General features: G+C 48.3%; 1 protein-coding gene across 2 annotated transcripts; it reads left to right on the plus strand.

The window, feature by feature from the left end:
• Positions 1-276: 276 nt before the first annotated feature.
• On the plus strand, positions 277-13,065 carry FCAMR (Fc receptor, IgA, IgM, high affinity). Of its 2 annotated transcripts, XM_011967034.1 has the most exons (8): positions 277-817; positions 3,227-3,299; positions 3,770-3,826; positions 5,059-5,202; positions 8,347-8,685; positions 9,678-10,479; positions 11,098-11,216; positions 12,360-13,065. In XM_011967034.1, the coding sequence occupies exons 1-8, from the start codon at positions 779-781 to the stop codon at positions 12,518-12,520; spliced, it is 1,734 nt and encodes a 577-aa protein (XP_011822424.1). In that variant the 5' UTR covers positions 277-778; the 3' UTR covers positions 12,521-13,065. The 2 variants fall into 2 exon arrangements, with proteins under 2 accessions (XP_011822424.1, XP_011822431.1); XM_011967041.1 differs by lacking the exon at positions 9,678-10,479 and having other exon boundaries at positions 12,360-12,386.
• Positions 13,066-20,382: the final 7,317 nt, after the last annotated feature.

Consider the following 20,382-nt stretch of genomic DNA (forward strand, 5'->3'; position numbering starts at 1 on the left):
AGTTTCAGACCAACAGAGATTGGAAGATCACATCTTTTAGAAGGAAAAAAACCCCATAAACTATTTTCCAAATGGAAATATTGGGGTATTTTTCAAGTATGTCATCTATTTGGGTAAGCCACACTTCTCAGTGTCTTCTTTCCATGAAGATCGTCTCATTTACTGTATTATGCTTTGTCCAGAACATGAATTAGTAACCACCAGCTCATGCAGCTCTGAAGTCAGTGATCCAAGCTGCCCAAAGTGCTTCTCTATGAGAGTTGGAGGGGCCAGGTCAGCTGAAGGGCACCAGCTGCCAGCCAAATGGCAGGGGAATTCCTCTCTTGAATTTTGAATTTTCCCTGCCCTCCTGCCCAAGTTGTTGCATCACTTGTCTGGGAGATGCCTGAATGGGCTGGTAAGCTGGGGCACCCTAAATAGTCTGAGACCCTGGACTGGAGGGGACACAAGAGGAGGAAGGACATGGATCACTGTTTTCTTTCTTGAAGCTACTGTTACCACCCTTGGAAAAGTTCTTCAGGAATAAGTGACAGTAAGAACGACAAGGGATTAGGACTGGCTTCCTCTTATAAATAATAAAATCCAAAAAGAAGTGACTTGAGGTGAGTGACAGAGCTATGCCTTACACCCCAACCTTCTTGAAACTAGCTCCAGCTGCTTTCCAGCATACCACCTTGACTTCTCAGTCTCCAGGTTTAAAGAAGAGCAACCAGAAGACGTACAAACACCTGCATCTCATGAGAAGAAAAGTCCACGTGGATCTTGTTTCTGGACTGAGATGGATGGTGAGGCCACACTGAAGCTCAGAGAACAAAAGGTGAAATGAGGCTTTCTCCTGGAGGTTGGGATCTTGCCTCTGGATGTGGGGGGTGAACTGCAGTCATAGCTGTCACACATGCTCCTCAGTGCCCTTCCCAGAGCAGGTGGGCTTCTTCCCAGGAGGCCAGTTAAGGGTTCTAGGGTCCAGAACATAAGGGCTCCCTCTCAGTTCCCTATTATTCTGCTCACACCCACCAGAGTGCATGGTTCCTTAGAAGTCCTGGATAATTTAGAACCAAAAAAACGTTACAAAGAGAAGAAACATGGAGAACACGCAGGCAAAGCTCTTCTTTCATAGAGGAGAGGAACAGAACATTGGCCAAGTTATTGCAGCAGCCTCAGGCTGCGGCAGCCCCTCCTGAGTCCTGGTTCTGTGCTCTCTCCTCTATACCACACTGACTCCTTCCCTTCTTATCTGCTGCCCAGGGGATGTGGGGAGGGGATAGGAATGAACTGGGAGGGCCAGTAGGCATCTGGGAAGTCACACAGCAGCCTGTGCTGAAGCTGAGGTGAGGTGCATGCCCTTCCCAGCAAGACGAGAGGGACAAGAGAGTACCCTCATGTGGTCTCATCCCCTAACATGCAGTGTGCAGTAACAGAAGCCTGTGGCCCCAGGCTACTGAATTATGGCCCCCTGTCTCCTGGAGAAAGGATTTCTGAAGGTCATTGGCAGAGAGGGTGACTTGGAGACATTCCGTTGAATATTATCCTTCCAGCCTCCAATCAAAGCTGATAATTCCCTGGAAACATTTTATCTTATACTCCTGCTTCCTCATTGCCCCATGGAACCGGCTTTTCTTCCTGAAGCCCAGAGATTGCTGCACCGGTGGCTTCAGAGGAACTGGATGGTGTGATGCAGAGACTTTGGCCCCAACACATGCTGCATCAGCACTTAGTGCTTTAGAAAAATTTGCCCAGCGGGTGTCTAGGTGCCAGCCCCAGAATCAGCCAGGACTTGGCGAATATTAATCAAATTATGAATTAGGTGCAAGAACACCCTGGGAGAGTCTCCGGGTGGAGACAGGAAGCTCTGTAAGGCAGGGAAGGGTCTGAGACTGCCATTGCAGTGCCCAAGCTAGGGGACTTGCTAGAGGGAAGGCACAGAAACATTCATAAAGAGCCTATCGACTTTTAAAGATCTGGCTACCCTTGGGGCTCAAACTGGATAGAGCAGGGAAAGGCCCCAGTGGAGAGGGCTGGGCAGAGCCAAGCTGAGGTGACAACTTGCCAAGTTTCATTGCAGGAAAACAAGCTCAGGGCCACCCCATGGACTCTCTACTTTTCTCTTCTGTCCCCTCTCTTCCCTTTTCCCTTCTTTCACCTCCTGCCTCTCCTTTTCTCTCCCCCTTCTCCTACTTCCTTTGCCTCCTTTTTCCCCCTATTCCCTGTTTTCCTCTTTGTGATTCTCTCCTGCACAGCCTGTGTCCCAAACTGGCCAGTGGCTTTGCATGGCTTAAACTGTTTGGGGAGTGCGGGGGTTTCTGCCCATGGGCCAAACCATGGACTGTTAGCGCCTGTCCTTAACAGTAGTGAGGAACATAACAGAGTAGGAAGAAAACTCACTGGCTAACTTTAGTTTGCTTTTTTAAAAATCTATAGGTCCCAGAAACAGAAGCAGTAGATAGATTCAAAGAGTAGATTTTTAATCAATCAAAAAGCATCCATGAATACCCTCTAGGGAATACAAAAGAAGTATAACGTACAATCTCTGTCTTTTTTTTTTTTTTGAGACAGAGTCTTGCTCTGTCACCCAAGTGGGAGTGCAGTGGCATGGGCTCACTGCAACCTCCACCTTCTGGGTTCAAGTAATTCTACTGCCTCAGTCTCCTGAGTAGCTGGGATTACAGGCGTGTGCCACCACGTCGGGCTAACTTTTGTATTTTTAGTAAAGACGAGGTTTCACCATGTTGGTCAGGCTGGTCTTGAACTCCTAACCTCATGAGCCACCCACCTCGGCCTCCCAAAGCGCTGGGATTTCAGGCATGAGCCACCGCACCCAGCCACAATCTGTCTTTTTCATCAGCAAGCGGTCAAAGACCTTTGAGCAGTGATCAGTAGGGTGTCCATTAAAAGAGGAGGGTTACTGTTCACAATAGCTGTGCATTTCACATCTACAATGTGCTAGATCCCCTTTCAGAGCATGATGGGAGAGGGATGAAACACAAAGCTGTCCCCTCTGGAAGCTCCCCAGGCCAGTGGGAGAGACCAGAGAGGGGTGAAGGTCAGTGTGGATTGGGGGACAGAGAGGGCTTTCTAGAAGTTGTGGAGAAGAAACAGAATAGCACCCCAGTGCAGAGAGCTGCTTGGTCTGAGATTTAATTTTTAACTCCTTGTTACTGACCAGAGGCACACTAACAGTGAAACAGAAATCTTCCCTTGAAAAAACCAATTCCCCTTCTGTGAACAGGAAGTGGCGAGGAGAGGAACAGAAGTGGACTACTCCAGGCTCATTGCTGGCACTTTACCACAATCTCACTTAAGCTGTGAAACAACAACCCCATGCAGATTCCTTCATTCCCCTGAAAAGGAATCGAATCCCTGAGACTAACTTTCCAAGGTCCCACAATTCCAACTAGAGTTTAGACTTCAAATGTGGCCTTTCCATTACACGGTGCTCCCACAAACTCAGAGCTCCAGGCTGGCAAGTGGGTGCCCAGGCTAGAATCCTACAGAGGGAGTTTCACCTCTTCTGAACACAGAACCCTTAAGGGTAAGGGACATTTTAGCCTCGTGGATGTGACCAAAATGTGCATGCTTAGGAGGCTAAGGATAAAGTCATGCTTTCTCAGGGAGGGAAGTGCTTGTCTTACTCTCAGATATTTGCAACCCAGCCCCTGCGCCGAGCAAACCGAGATCCCAAAGCGAGAAGATGTTTGTTCTCTCAAGTCCCCACTGCCCTCACCCAGCTTCTCTCAGGCCTCTTTTCATTTACAGTGTTTTTTGCAGGTTGCCAACAGGAAGGCAGGATGGAAAATGCCTTTCTTCCTCATACTGTGCCTGCTACAAGGTGAGTCCCAAACCCAGCCCAGGTTCAGGGCTTACAAAACCAGACCTGAGTCTTCCAGGCTGCCCTAAAGTTCCTCACAGGCTGGTATGGTAAAACTGTCCAGGTATAAACCATGCTTAGATGACAAATGGCCCCATCTCCACGCTGTAGTAGATTTTATTCTGATGGTAATAAGGAACCATTGAGGAATATAATGAGTATGCGCCAAGAGTACCCAGTACCTAGAATCTAGTTCCAAATAGATGCTTAATAAGTAATGACTAATAAATTAATGAATGAATGAAAATTCTATGATAATACCAAAAAAAAAAGGACTAACAACTGGCTTAAAAACAAATCAGAGTTTTAATGAATCAAAGGTAGCCAGTAAGTCTGGGCGCAGTGGCTCACACCTATACTCCCAGCACTTTGGCAGACCAAGGCAGGCAGATCACAAGGTCAGGGGTTCGAGACCAGCCTGACCAACATAGTGAAATCCTGTCTCTACTAAAAATACAAAAATTAGCTGGGCGTGGTGGCACGCACCTGTAGTCCCAGCTACTTGGGAGGCTGAGGCAGAAGAATCGCTTGAATCCGGGAGGCAGAGGTTGCAGTGAGCTGAGATTGCGCCACAGTACTCCAGCCTGGGCAACAGAGCGAGACTCCATCTCAAAAGAAAAATAAAAACAAAAAAAAGCAGCCAATATTTGAGTAAGCACCCTGTGTGATAAAATCACGCCACCTTTTTAACCTCCTGCTGTCCCTTTTAAAATTTTCAGTAACAGCAGGCTTCCCCTGCCCCCAAATGACAACTCAGGCAGGCCCATGATTTTTCTGCTAAGTAACAGTCCTAAATTAATTGCTTTAAGTCTCAAACGTTCTAAATTTGATCATTTAAAGTTTCCAGTTAAATGCTTTGGTCAGCACTTTAATCTTCATTTAAAGGTATACTCCCTCATCCCCACAAGGCCTGCAGTCCAGGAAGGGAGTGTGGTTGCTGCCTTCCCACTTCCCTACCCCCTTCGCAGTTGCCTAGCAGCACCCCCCTAGGCAGTTGCTGCCTGAGACCCCAACAAGGTGGTAGCAGTGGGAGGGAGAAGCTGCAGGAGGGCAGGCAGCTCTTACTTGATGGATGGCCTGGAGCTATGTGGCCTGGCAGGGGTTTGGAGCTGGCTGTTTGCTTCTTCCTCTGTGGGTGCCTTTCTGGACACATGGATGGCTCCCTGATGACCCACCTCCTTCCTTTGCTGCAGGTTCTTCTTTCGCCCTTCCACAAGAAAGACCCCATCCGAGATGGCTGTGGGAGGGCTCTCTCCCCTCCAGGACCCATCTCCGGACCATGGGAACACTCAGGCCTTCGTCGCCCCTCTGCTGGAGGGAGGAGAGCTCCTTTGCAGGTACAACCTCTACCCTCCCTTTGTTCAACCATGGACCTCAGACCTCTCAGGCTCTCTCAGACCAAGTCAGGCTCCCTACAGCTATAGGCAGCCCTAGCCTCTCCTAATGGAAGCCATAGCAATAGACAATTGCTGAGTAACAATGATGAGATAAGAGCCAGGGCACCCACCTCCACGGATGAGCAGAGAATTGGCATCAGGGCCCCCAGGTGGGTACACATTGACCCTAAAATGCTGGCCTGGTCTTGAATTCTTACGGTAGTTAATATAAAATTTCCCAAACCTTAATTATTATTTATAACAAAGAGCTACTGATCAGTGATCTATCAAATAAATCCTTAAGGTATTGGTTCTTAACTTTGGTATTAATAAAAAATTATGTGCATTGCAAGGGTCGATTAAGGGTTCTTAATCAGCTTTCTACTGTAAAGTCAGACCACCCCGTCCTGCTGATTAATGGAACCATGCTCCTCTCAAATGTGCCACATGCAGATCAGGAGAATCCCTGAAATCCGGGGTATGCACACTTTATCAGGGCATCATCACTGTTGTCCTGAAATGGTCCTTGTTTGTCATTGTGAATATTGCAAATATTCACAACTCGATAAATTTAAATGGTAATTTAACTTTCCCATTAGTGGCATGGTTTGGGTTGTGTTGTTTAATTAAACTTACAGTGAGTATCAGTACAGCCATAACATTTATGACCTCTACTCTTCCAGTAATTAGACCTGAGTACACACGTAATAGGCAGGGTAGGTTTCCCGGGCTTGTGCATTCACACAGGACCCCATACTCAGAAGGTACTTGGCTTAATGCTCTGCTGTTGCCATGTTGAAATTCCTAATAACTTTTGAACAAGAAGTCCTGCATTTTCATTTTGCTCTGGCACCTACAAACTGCTTAACCGTTCCTGGTAATAGGATTATATTAGGCCATTTTTACAGTGCTATAGAGAAATACCTGACACTGGGTAATTTATACAGAAAAGAAGCATACTTTTGCTCATGGTTCTGCAGGCTGTACAGGAAGCATGGTGCCGGTATCTGCTTGGCTTCCGGTGAGGCTTTAGGGAGCGTTTGCTCATGGGGGAGGCAAAACAGGAGCAGCACAGCACATAGCGAGAGAGGGAGCAAGAGAAGGGGTGAGGGGAGGCCCCAGATCTTATGTGAACTGAGAAATAACTCATTTAGCACCAAGGGGATGGTGCCAAACCATTCATGATGGATGCCCCCACGACTCAATCACCTCCCACCAGGCCCCACCCTCAACATTGGGAAAAACATTTCAGCATGAGATTTGGAGGGGACAAACATCCAAACCAAATCGAGGATATTAAACTGCACTTTCTGGGGTTTAGAGGTCCTAAAGACAGAACAAACTGATAGGTGCCAGGCATCCACATCCTACCGCAAGATGCTGAACCACATGTCCAGGGCTGTAGAAAGACACCATAGAGCTGGTCCCAGCAACAGCCCTGCGGGAATCTGTCCAGGCCAAATGAAGGAGGGAGAGAATCATCAGCGGCTGCAGAGCTCACTGTCAGAGAGATGTCCCTGTGTTGTGGTCCCCTCCACTTGTCCCAGGGGACAGAAGACATCACTTTTTCCTCACTTTAAGCCAAGTAAGAGAAGGAACTTCCAGAAAGTCACTCAACAAGCTTGCCCTTTGTCCCAGATTTCTTCTGACCACAGGACACAGGTGTGCTTCCTGTGTTAAATGCAGGGCCTCCACCTAGAGGGCCACCCAGAGGGGACTATGACCACAGAGCAGGGCAGATAGCCAGAAGTCATAGGCTTGTGGGTGGTGGCCACCAAAGGCCAGCAGAAAAACATGCAGTTCTCATAAGGAGAGAACAACAGCCATATATGTTAAAAATATATCTGGTAGGCAAAAAAGAGGCAACCTTGGTCATCTGCCATGCCCAGAAAACACCAAGGGCAGATCACAACTGTCTCATTCACCTCTCCTCTCCCCACTCTACCCAACCCTGCAGGGACCCCCAAACAGAAGCTTTGAATAGGGGAAGGGGTAGAGCAAAGCAAGAGACCCCAACCATGCCCCCCTCCTCCATGACAGACTCCAAGCCCAGCTGGGAGAAAGGAAAAGGTTTTGACTGGGCAAGAGATTGGAGTTGTAATCTTTCATTGGACTGGACTGGATGTATAAGTTTAGACTAAGCGGGGCTTTTTATTATCCAGGAGAGATTATGAAAGCTACTATACATGAGATTGTGCCTGAGATTTCATCAAGGGTCAGAGATGTCCATGGAGAAGGTATGAAGAGGCAGTGAGAGAAAGAATAAACTTTGTTTCTGCTTGCACCCCATCACATTTAAGTCATCCAGGAAGCTGGCCATATATGTGGTTCAACTAAGAATTGTCCTTATGCCTGTTGCCAAGCAGACATATTCACAGTACTGCTCATCTGTGCTTATATGGTGGCATTTGGTTGTTTCTGTTTCTATGGAAAAGTGACTAGTGTGAAGAATTTTGCAACCACTGGTCCAGACAGGTACCCAGCAAGCAGAACGGGATTCTCGTGTTTCAGGGCTCCTCATCTTTTGCACATGAAAGATACACTGATGTATTCTTACTGTTTAGCATCTCTCTTTTACATTCCATGCAAACCAGAGTCCTTCTATCAGGGAATCATCACTGGTGTCCTGAAAGGGTCCTTGTTTATAATTGTGAATATTTTTGTATTTTAATGATAAATTATCATGTAATGTTATCGTCGGTGGCATCGTTTGGACGGTGTTGTCTAAACCTACAGTGAGGAGTGACTGAGTGAGTGAGTGTCAGATGTTGCCTCAGCCCTCATTCATGTGCTTAGATAGCATCATTTTAAACATCTGCATTGGAGCACAGGGGAACCATGCTCTGGATGGACCAGGATAGCACAGGATAAGTGTTAGCTAAATAGTGGGTAAGATTATGATGACATTTTCATCTTCCATACCTCGGGGCAACATCGGCTTTCCCAATGGCTGAGTTCTGCCATTTCTATATTGATTCTGCGCCATGTTCACAGTGGCATTTTCTGACCTGACCTCTAATTCTGGCAGAGTTCAGAGCTCGTGACTCCCCAAACAGTGACTATGCTCACCAATCCCTCTCCTTTGACTTCCTTCTCTTTCTACAGCTCCAAATGCATTGAAGGGCTCAAGGCTGGTGTCTGGGGAGCCTGGAGGAGCTGTCACCATCCGCTGCCATTATGCCCCCTCATCTGTCAACAGGCACCAAAGGAAGTACTGGTGCCGTCTGGGGCCCCCAAGATGGATCTGCCAGACCATTGTGTCCACCAGCCACTACACTCACCATCGCTATCGTGACCGTGTGGCCCTCACAGACTTTCCACAGAGAGGCCTGTTTGTGGTGAGGCTGTCCCAACTGTCCCCGGATGACATCGGATGCTACCTCTGCGGCATTGGAAGTGAAAATGCCATGCTGTTCTTAAGCATGAATCTGACTATCTCTGCAGGTACGAGCTGATGGCTGATGGGTCAAGCTTGGTGAAGCACGTTCTAGGAAGGAGGAAGTGCGAGAGAAGGCTCAGAGACCTAGAAGGGCTTGAAACATTAGGGAAGTGACAATGAAAAGCTGGGGCAAGGCAAAGACTTTAAGAAGTAGACTTTCATTTCAGAAGAAGGCTACCTTCAAAAGAAAGGGAGATTTTAGGAAAAACTTCCCCCAGTGAATGCATGTACACTCTTCCACCCGAGTCCCCCAAATGTCATGAAATATATATTTGGAGATGGCTCCAAGAATGGGATAATGTGGCTTCTTAGGATCCTGAGAGCTACATGTTCAGACATGCAGAGAAGCGGCAGGACTGCAGAGGAGGTGTGACAGGCAGGACAGAAGAATTGCAACTGGGCTGTCCCTCACACAGACTCTTGCTGAGCCCCTCAGCAGGCATCTGACAGATCCCAGGCCTAGGCCCTCTGTGGCAGGTTCTGGTTGTTGATCCCAAGTCAGGCACCCAGAGCATAGGAATGGCATCCAGGCTGTGAAAGGCCACTTGGCAGAGGAGACAGCATGACAGAAGGCAGCCTGAGAGCAGGTTAATTCTATTAGATGCTGCTCTCCAGCCGCCTGCTGCAACTGGCTGCTCTGCTAGAACTGCAGTGTTTCTTTTGTCTTCTTTGAAGACCAATACCTGCTGGAAGGTGGGCCTCTGGAGAAAGCAGCTTGGGGGTTCAAGACAGCTGGATAGAAAATATGTGGGCATGGGAAAAGGAAATAGGAATATAACATGTCAGTGTCTGCCACAGACTAGAGAATGCCTGCCACAGATAATGGATAATGAAAAATTTTCCTATTTTTTATTTTATCCATCCTATTGGTCAAAGACTGCATCTCTTAGTGAGGTTGCATTCCACTTAGCAGATATGTGAAACCTGGTGTCCTTTGCCAAAACCAGTAGGCCGCCTGCCAGCCTTCCCATGTGGCTTTCCTCTGCTGTCCACACAGGTCCCTCCAGCACCCTCCCCACAGCCACTCCAGCTGTTGGGGAGCTCACCATGCGATCCTATGGAACAGCATTTCCGGTGGCCAATAGATGGACCCCAGGAACCACCCAGACCTCAGGACAGGGGACAGCATGGGACACAGTTGCTTCAACTCCAGGAACCAGCATGACCACAGCTTCAGCTGAGGGTAGCCAAACCCCAGGAGCAACCAGGCTAGCAGCTCCAGGGACAGGCAGCTGGGCGGAGGGTTCCGTCAAAGTACCAGCTCCCATTCCAGAGAGTCCAGCTCCAAAAAGCAGAAGCATGTCCAATACAACAGAAGGTGTTTGGGGGGGCACCAGAAGCTCAGTGACAAACGGGGCGAGAGCCAGCAAGGACAGGAGGGAGATGACAACTACCAAGGCTGATAGGCCAAAGGAGGACACAGAGGGGGTCAGGATCACTCTTGATGCGGCCAAAAATGTCCTAGGAACCATTAGGCCACCAGCTCTGGTCTCAGAAACTCTGGCCTGGGAAATCCTCCCACAAGCAACGCCAGTTTCTAAGCAACAATCTCTGGGCTATGTTGGAGAAACAACTCCAGCTGTAGGCTTGTGGACCTTGGGAACTCCAGCTGCAGGTGTGTGGACCTTGGGAACTCCAGCTGCAGGTGTGTGGACCAGCATAGAGGCAGCATCTGGGGAAGGAAGTGCTGCAGGGGACCTAGATGCTGCCACTGGAGACAGAGGTCCCCAAACAACGCTGAGCCAGGCCCCGGCAGTAGGACCCTGGAGGCCCCCTGGCAAGGAGTCCTCTGTGAAGAGGTAACCCCCAGGCACCTTCTCCCAGTCAGGGGGCCCCACATCTGTCTCATCCCCGGCATGCAAGGGAGGCCCCTCTCCCTCTGCTCACTTCTCTCCCTTTGTACCCACAAGACAGTGACATACACATCAGATGCCCTCCCTCACTCGAGGGGCCTTGCTGTGAGAACGATCCCTGAGTATTTCCATGTGGTTTTCAAGTGATATCTAAATGACAGAAAGACAATATTTAGGCTGGAACCTTCATTAGGATTTTCTGTTTTTAAAGATGAAGAATAGAAACTCCAGAGAGAGTGGGTGATGCACTGAAGCCACAAGGAAAGGTTGTGGCAGAGCCCACTGCTGAGGCTGGAGTCACTGACTACCACCTCTTTCTCACTGGGAGGCATTGCAGGGCCCACACACGGATGGATGGAAGAGGGAAAAGGATTTGGGCTTGGAAGCCTGAAGACAGAGATTCTAGTCCCAGCTCTGCCACTAACCTGCCATGGGAACCAGGGTCGCCCACTTGCTTTGGCCTCAGCTCCCCCACCTGTAAAATGAGGACGTGGGCAAATGGTCTTTAATCTTCTGCCCGGCTCCAACCTCCTCTCTCCTGTACTCTTTCCATCCCCGCTCTAGTGCTTTTCCAGAAGATGAAAGCAGCTCTCGGACCCTGGCTCCTGTCTCTACCATGCTGGCCCTGTTTATGCTTATGGCTCTGGTTCTATTGCAAAGGAAGCTCCGGAGAAGGAGGACCTGTGAGTTCAGTAGTCCCAAGACTAAACAGAAGAGTTCTGGTTCCCACCTGACACCCTCAGGGCTGGGTAGGGGTAGAGTCCTGCCAGGACTTTTCAGTGTAGAAGAGCTAAATTCTAGCCTAAGCCATTTAACCACTCTTGGCCTTCGTTTCTTTTCTTTCTTTCTTCTTTTTTTCTTTTTCTGTTTCTCTTTCTTTCTTTCTTTCTTTCTTCTTTCTTTCTTTTTCTTCCTTCCTTTCTTCCTTTCTTCTTTCTCTTACTTTCTTTCCTTTCTTCCTTTCTTCTTTCTCTTTCTTTCTTTCTTTCCTTCCTTCCTTCCTTTCTTTTCTTTTCTTTTTTTTTTTTGACAGAGTCTTGTTCTGTCATCCAGGCTGGAGCTCAATGGTGCAATCTTGGCTCACTACATCCTCTGTCGCCCAGATTCAAGCAATTCTCCTGCCTCAGCTTCCCAAGTAGCTAGGACTACAGGCGTGTACCATCATGCCTGGCTAATTTTTGTATTTTTAGTAGAGATGGGGTGTCACCGTATTGGCCAGAATGGTGTTGAACTCCTGACATCAAGTGATCCTCGGCCTCCCAAATTGCTGGGATTATAGGCATGAGCCACCCTGCCCAAACTGCCTTGGTTTTTAATCAATACAATCAGAAATTTTCTCTGTACTTAGGTATCAATGGCATCCCAGAGCATAAGGAGAAGTTCCTGGAGGATTACAAAGGCTGTGATGCCTATGTTAATCATAAGCCTCATAAGCAACCCTCACAGCAGAGAGCAGGAGTGCAGGGTCCAGACCTGGGATCAAACCTTGTATTTTCCCCCTTCTGCAAGGCCCTGCTAAGATTCTCTGAGAGCAACGTGCCCAGGTTTAAGTACTCTTAAAGTGACGGCTCTGTGATATGTAGACCTAGTGAAGAAAGGGTGAGATTTTCTGTCAGCAAGTGGAGGAGGCTAAGGTTCTCAGACCCATGTCCCGAAGTCCAAGTCCTATCAGGGGGTAGGCTGGCTTAACCTAACCAACTAGGGCTCCATTGCTTCTGTGTCAGAAAGTTCTTGAAAACTTGCAGTGGGTGGGAGTGGTTCTTAGGAAATCAGAGTCAGTGCTGTCCTTACCCAGAACCCTCACAGTCTGCTCTGTGTCTCTGCAGCTCAGGAGGCAGAAAGGGTCACCCTAATTCAGATGACACATTTTCTGGAAGTGAACCTCCAACCAGACCAGCTGCCCCATGTGGAAAGAAAGATGCTCCAGGATGACTCTCTTCCTGCTGAGGCCAGCCTGACTGCCCCAGAGAGGAATCCAGGACCCTGAGGGACAGAAAGATGAACTGCTCAGTTACCATAGGAGGAGGACCAAGATCAAAGGCCTCCAGGACCCCAGCCTCTTTCCATCATCCTTCCTTCACCTGTGGGAAGAGAAGCTGATGAAGCCGGGGCTCCACCCACGGAAGAAAGGCTGGCTGTCCTTGGGCCCAAGAAAGTCAAGCATTATCCACGTCCGAAGGTTACAAGATGACTCAAAGGAGACTTCAAGAAAGTTGTATGAAACATTGGAAGAGGTCACCTAGGAAAAGCGTGAAATTTCCATTCCTGAATGTTTGAAAATAGAAGAGGCTTCCAATAAGCGTGGAAAGTGACAAATCCTCTATCATCACTCCCAGCCCTTGCTGGGGGCCCCTTTTCCGACTATTGTTAGCACTCAGCCTCCCACTCACATTTAATTGTATTTAAGTGTACCAGCCTTGCCTTCTCAAGCAGATTCTAAGCTCCTTTAGGGCAGTAATTGCGTTTTACCTGTCTCGTGATGTGCCCCAGAGAACTTCCAACTCAGTAGGACCCCAATAAATACCTGTGGCTGATTGACTGACTTGGGGGCTCTGTGGCCCCTGGGCACCCTGCCTCTGCAAGAGCTCTGGATCCCCCTGGGCTTCTGTCCCTCCTTTTCAGGGTCCCTTAGATGACCCCACAGGCAGCTGGTTTCTACACTGAGACCAAAAGGGCAAACACCCATTCTTCACATCATCCCCTCCCCCATTTGGACCCAGGCTCATTGTGACGTAGACCTTTTGACCTGGCCAAGATTTTCTGGGATTTTCCTACATTCATGGAGGAGCAGGGTATTTTCAGTAGATTCTTGCCTTCTTCATAAAGCCCCTCTTGTTCAGTTGCTTATAAATTCTCGATATGGAGGACTGTTGGTGAAGCTGGAAGATGGTTTTTGGGGGTGAGGTGGGAGACAAAAGAGAGGAATTTTATGTGGATTCTGCCCTGTAACTACATCACCTCATGCCTGTCAGGGAACTTTCGCTCCACCCTTGGCCCCACTGCCTTTCCAGGAATCACATCCACTCTTTTCTTTTGCCAGATCCGCTGGCAAACTGTCTGGGCTCCATTGTTGGATGGAACAGCCTGAGCAGTGGAGGCAGAAAGGAAAGATAGGCTCCAATATCAAGCTGAGAATTGCCAGGTAGACATTTCCAGAAGGTTTGGCCCTCCCTTCTAAGCTGTCAGCAGCACAGAAATCCTTCAGTAATACCTCTTCATATCTGGTTCTGAACACGGACATTGTACCAAGAAAATCAAGGAGATGCAGGTTTCATGGCTTGTAAGAGAAACCTGTTGTTTTGGATAAGTAGGGAAGTTGCACACATCTAACCACATGGAATCACAGAATTTCAAAGCTAACAGATCTTTAGAGATTAACTAGTCTAAAGCCCTCATTCCAGAAGAGAGGGACATGAGGCCCAGCAGGGTTAAGTACAGGTGGGGGGCGCTTGTTTAAAGTCACCCAGTTAACCCAGTTAGTTATAGCACCGTGAGGACTAGCAAAGAGAACTCGTGACTGTGGTTCAGGGCCTTTTTCACTTCACCATTGCTGAGCATTGTACCAAAGCAAAACTCATTGTCAAAAATCAAGGATACCACAGTCATCCCTCGAGACTATTTTCCTGTTCACTTTCTCGATGACCTGCCCCAAAAAATCCTGTAACAGAGATAGGACAGACATCATGGATCCCACTCAATCAATGAGGGAGCAGGCTCTGCAAGGTGTGTACTTCAGCCAAGGCCACTCAGAGCAGTCCACCTTCACAGCTATGTTCTGGATCGCTGTGCCCCTTGCTTGGATTTACGGTCTAGGCATCTGGCCAGGTCCTTTCCTGTGTAAAGCTCAAAAGGCTTGCTTCTTTCTCTCTTTCTCTTAGGCTCGTGCATGGAAGGTTTCATGATTATTTCCAGGAATTGGTTCTCATTTGTGGCAGGGATGGGCCCAGCACCCAGACTGTTTCTAATGCTAGATTCTCAGGATGTGAAAAGGTGTTCTGAGGAAAAGGAGGTTTGGTAGATTAATGAAGTTTTGGAAATGCTGGGAAATCACAAACATTCTTCTATGTAGGATCTTTTGGACCCTTTGCTACGTGAAGGTGTATTGTGAAACACCTTGAGTTTTCACACCTCGGGGTGGGGACATTATGTGTGTTTCCCAGATGTGTTGGATTATTGTGTTTCATTGAAGCAGTCTCATGGGGCTGGAGTTCCTCACATCACTGTTTGGGGAAGCCTGATGCACTAAACCAGGGGTTGGCCATCTCTTCAGTAAAGGGCCACATGGTAAATATTTTAGGCTTTGCAGGCCGTACAGTCTCTGTGGCAACTACTCAGTTCTGCCATTGCAGCACAAAAGCAGCCAGGCAATCCAGAAACAAATGACCGCAGCTGTGTTCCAACAAAACTTTATTTCCCAAAACAGGAGGGAGGCTGGATTTGGCCCTTGAGCCAGAATCTGCCAATCCCTGCACTAAGCCATGAAATTGCACAGGACTCTCTTGTTCCTGCTGGGATCTGGAGATCAGATCCTATTCTTCCTCAAGGGCTTCCCTGACCACCTTTCTCTAGGACCTCTCCTTCCTCCGAATGGCTCTAATACTTCCACTGTGGAATTCAGCAGCTAGAATGTTCTGTCTGACTACCCCATCTTGGGGGAAGAAGGGGAAAGAGGAGACCGTCAGCCCAGCAAGAGTGTCGGCCACGTGGCTAGAGCCAGGAGCGTTTCTAGCAGGGAGGCCGTTACAGGGAAAGTCAAGCCCCACCAGTGGTGGAGCTGGTAGGAGTTCAAAAGGCCAGAGCAGAGCCAGATTAGATTCCCAGGGCCAAGAGTTTGTAGGGGGCAGAGATAAGATCTGAGTAAGAACTTTCAGGGAAAGAAGCGGGGAAGCCCCAAGTGTTTACAGCTCTCCTTTATGGGCTAACTGATCCACGGAGTAGGCAGGAGTGTTGATTTAAAGGGCCAGAGGCCCAACTGGCAGAGAAGAGTATTATCAGTGCTTTTGTTTTTTATCTTATACCTCCGGCTAGCACGACGACACCTATACCGCTGAGATGAGGGGCAGGCAAACATCAAGAATCAGGGAAGCCTCCCTGGGGATTTCTAACCTAGACCCCAATCGAGGATGCAGGGAGGCCATTGATATTCACAAGATCAAGCAGATTCTCAGGTTAGGGAGCAATTCTGCAGTTCTCCTTAACCTGTTACTTACTAACGCTGCTACTGCTTGTTAATGTGTTTCTGCACAGCAGGCACTATCTTAGGTGTTTTCACATTGTGTATCACAGTTACGGCAACATTTCTGTAAGGGAGGTGTGATCATTCCCATTTCCCAGATGGGAAAACTGAGGACCAGATAAATTAAGTTACACTACTCGGGAAAGGGCACACTGGGACTTCATGCAAAGCAGCCCATCTCCAGCGCTTCATTCTCGATCTCTGCGGTGTCCCCTGCCTTCCCCCTTGCTTGGATGTATAGTCTGAGTATCTGGTCAGGTCCTTTCCTGTGTAAAGTTCTAAAGGCTTGCTTATTTCTTTCTCTCTCCCTCTCTCTGTCTTTTTTAAGCTCGTGCATGGAAGGTTTCATAATCATTTCCAGGAATTGGTTCTCTTTAGTCACCTAACTAGTTTATTACAATCCCGGCCTAATGAGGCACTAAAAAAAGTTCAGAGAGCCGGAACTAGAGCTAAAAATTCAGGCACCAGCCCTGAGGTCCTTGTTGGCATATGTATAAAAGGAGCTCAGATCTTTATTTGCGGGGATGTCCATCTGTCTCAGGTTACTTGGGGCAGATGCCTGACTCTCAGCCAACTTCTCAGAGCTCTCTGCTAACATGTTGGAGATTTCTTCCTCTCCTCCAGTAGCCCACTGTGGTATGACACAAAAAAAGTCAGTTTAATAACAGCCTCAGTCAGACCCTAGAGGAAGATACCTCCACAGAGAGACCCATAGCGCACTTCAGCCAAGTAGACACAAGTTATTTGATTGTGCTCCCCTGGTACAGATACCCCAGAGCTGAAAGCATGACTAATGAGGAATGGAGAATGGAGATTCTACTCAGAAAGAAACAAACTCTGCATAGGGTCCAGTGCCACCAAGCTCTTCATTTTTCCTACGGTGACACAGCTTGGTTTACAGGTGCTGGCCTTTCCGAGCCTGCCTATCCCTTCACTGTCAGCAGGAGGATGAGCTGTCATCCTACTGCCTACTCTCTAATGGGCCAGATGAAAGCCATGTGGGCAGCAGAGAAGCGGCAGCCTCGGGAGAGAACCCCATGCTGCACCTCTAGAGGCATGTGGAGATCACCGGTGCCAATGCCCCCAGCCTGCAGGCCTCCTGGATGCATTGCATCAAAGACATTGATTGAAGCCAGGCACCGTGGCTCATGCCTGTAATCCCAGCAGTGTGGGACCCCGAGGCAGGAGGATCACTTGATGCCAGGAGTCAGAAACCAGCCTGGACAACATAGTGAGACCTCATCTCTACAAACAACAACAACAAAAAGACACACATTTGCTGAAGAGGATCTGAACTCTTCTATGTTATGCCTCTGCCAACCTCTGGCCTTATTCCCACTCCTCACTTATTTGCTACCTCTATCCAGATCTACCAGTTCTGCTGTGAGCATAGAGGGTCAAACAAAGGCGGCCACTTCTTTCCCTGAGTGGCAAACTTCTGGCTTCCCAACCTTGAGTACTTTAGAGAAGAGGAAGAAAGCTAGGACTATTGTATCCAAAGGTGTTTTCAGAATGCTCTAATTTATCTGAAGATACTGCGTTTCATTTCAGACAAGAGTTCAAGAAAAAAAATTCAGAATTGGCTTCTTTAGGGCCTGGCATGGGAAGATCAGACTGATTAGTAAATGCAACTGATCTAAACATTTTATGGGGCCAGCACTTCCCTTCCCTACCTCTGCCAGTGGAGTACAGACAACTACAAATTAATTACAATGTACATCACCAAAAAGAAACAGACTCCCATTCTGCAGACGAGGACATTGAGGCTCAGATGAACACAGGCTGCAGGGGATTACAGGGGCTATTTTTCCAATCGCTGCCTGCCAGGCAAGCCTTGGGCTGAGAGCCAGGCTCAGACCAGGAACAAGGAAACAACCAAGTCTTCAGGAGGACCCCAGTGGCTTATGAGAGGGGCTGGGCCCTGTCACTTGACACTCCACCTATTGACTTTGGATGCCTACTCCAAAAATCTTCCTCCTTCCGCTCCTCCCTAGCCAGGGTGTGGAGGTAAGAGCACACAGGACAATGGTTCGGTCACCTCAAAAAATGTTTGCTCATACGTCCCTGCCTCTCAGAAACAGAGAATCAAAGCTCTTTGGAGTGTAGGGACTAGGCCCAAAGAAGAATTGAGAGAGCTTTTGGACCATGGCTGACTTTTCATTTCCAGGGCCTTTTTCTTTTCTTTTTTTTTTTTTAAATTATTTTTATTTATTTATTTAATTTTGAGACAGACTCTCGCTCCCTCACCCATGCTGGAGTGCAGTGGCACAATCTTGGCTCACTGCAACCTCCACCTCCAGGGTTCAAGCAGTCCTCCTACCTCCGCCACCTGACTAGCTGGGATTACAGGCGCACGCCAGCATGGCTGGCTAACTTTTATATTTTTAGTAGAGTATTTTTCACCATGTTGGCCAGGCTGGTCTCTAACTCCCGGCCTCAAGTGATCCGCCTCCCTTGGCCCCCTGAAGTGCTGGGATTACAGATGCGGGCCACCACGCCCAGCCTCCAGGGTCTTTTATGTTCCACTTCACTCCCCACTCCCCAGGGCAGGCTCCTCAGGGCTGGACACAGGCAATCTCAGGGGGCTCTTACCACAGTTTCCACCTTCACTCCTTCACCAGCCAAAACGAGAAAGGGCACCAACAACCTCCCCACGCCGGGAGCCCCAGAAGAAATGTTGTTTTCACTCTCTGACTGGGAGGCACCTGAGCTAGGAAAACAGGTGAAGGATGGGACATCAGGGCAGTGACACAGGGAGGCAGGTGGTCAAGGAAAAGGAGGTGCTTCAGTGTGTTCACAGAGGAAAGTGAAAAGATTTGAGCATTGCGTGCATACGTTTGGCCAGTGAGTCACCTCTCCAACACCAACTGAAGACTAGAGCTGCTAATCTGACAGCAGCCTTCCTTCCCTCTTCACGTCCCTGCACCCCACCACCCAGCTTGCCATTCTTTGACTTCCCTGACTAAGGTTGTTCTTAGAATTGACATAATGCTGCCCATTTGTAGATGCCATGTGCCCTGAGCTCCTTAGGAAGGACCTTAGGAAGCCCCTAGAGAATCACCAATAGTCAGGGTCTTTCTAATGAACTCTTCCCTCTCCCACCTGCTCCTTAACAGGGAGACTCACCTAGGGAAAGGTTTAGGCCTTTAGACATAAATCTGGGCTCCGAAACTCCCAGAAAACATGCCTAAATGCAGCCAACCAGAACATTCAAGTTCCAGCTCCCCTAGTGGGATTCCAAGTAGCAGCCTCACAAGGAAGCATGTTACCAGCCAGCAGCATTGCCAACTGGGTAACAAGGGCAGTGGTCCCCACCCAATGCTCTTCTCCCCCAGCCCAAAAGGAAGAACTGAAACAGGAAGAATAAATGCTGTGCTCATGCCACTGAATGACAGCTAGGGTCAGCAAACTCCATATCACTATCTGCTAATGGGAACAGATGGTATGAATAATTCCAAACAGCCAGTATCCTTTAAAAGTGGGGAGAGTCTATTTAGCTTTGGCAGATTCAGTCACAATTTTATTCTTCAGTGGTTGATTCTAAAATGACTCGATATTTTAGGCTTGATGAGGAATGCTGGATTGCAGGGCTGGCTGGCCTGGGATTAAACATTGACTCCAGACAGGGGTTAAACATTGACTCAGCTGAAGATCTGTACACAGGAGCAGAGAGTTGGCAGTAAACAGCATTTCCTCTGTTCCTCTTATCTCATTTTTATGGCAAAAGCCACACTCAGAGGAACCATCCATGCAGAGGGATGCCCGCTGATCAGTGGAGAGTGAAGAAGGACTATCTAGCCTCCCTTTCTCTGTTGGTGATTGTGTCAACCCATGGTCATGGGGCATGAAGCTAATGACAGTCTGAAGAGTTGGATTTGTGTGAGCCTGTGGGCTTGATCATCTCCAATATTCTCTGGCTAAACCAAGGGTATAAATGGACATCCCTTGCTGTCTGTAGAAATATCATCCTGACAGCAAAAGTTTTGGGAAGTGGAGGAAAATGCTTTCTGGAAAACCTTGGTTCTAGACCCATCTATGCAATGACCTCCTGTGCAAACTGGGGCAAGTCATTTTCACTTTTCTGTTCTTGGTCCTTCATCATTCAGTGGATAATCACTCTGGTTACTCCACCATGTACTGGTACATGCTCCCAGTAGTCTCCAAAACTGTCTTAGCAGACGGTGTCAGACATGTATGCATGTACACACACACACACACACACACACACACACACTTGCCTTTTGCTGTCCCATTTATTTGATGCTGAATCATAAGCACCTATTAGATGCTAGTCACTGAACATATTATAGCTAATCTTTTTTTAGATTTGTATTTTGGGGAGATAGGGTCTTGCTCTGTCACCCAGGCTGGAGTGCAATGGTGCAATCATAGCTCATTTCAGACTGCAACTCCTGGGTTCAAGCAATCCTCCCACCTCAGCCTCCCAAGTAGCTGGGACCACAGGGGAGTGCCACCACACCTGGCTAATTTTTTTGTTTTTGTAGAGATAAGGTCTTGCTATCTGACCCAGGCTAGTCTCTAACTCTTGACCTCAAGTGATCCTCCCACCTTGGCCTCCCAAAGTGCTGGGACTAGAGGTGTGAACCACTGAG

Source organism: Mandrillus leucophaeus, unplaced genomic scaffold, assembly GCF_000951045.1.
Source record: "Mandrillus leucophaeus isolate KB7577 unplaced genomic scaffold, Mleu.le_1.0 Scaffold1194, whole genome shotgun sequence".
NCBI lineage: Eukaryota > Metazoa > Chordata > Mammalia > Primates > Cercopithecidae > Mandrillus > Mandrillus leucophaeus.

What these genes read in the sequence shown, in the direction of transcription:
- FCAMR (XM_011967034.1), top strand. Translation starts at nt 779, where the DNA reads ATGGATGGTGAGGCCACACTGAAGCTCAGAGAACAAAAG. An exon ending in TGAAGCTCAGAGAACAAAAG is followed by an intron (nt 818 to 3,226) that starts GTGAAATGAGGC and finishes TTCTGTGAACAG; the next exon opens with GAAGTGGCGAGGAGAGGAAC. An exon ending in CATACTGTGCCTGCTACAAG is followed by an intron (nt 3,827 to 5,058) that starts GTGAGTCCCAAA and finishes CCTTTGCTGCAG; the next exon opens with GTTCTTCTTTCGCCCTTCCA.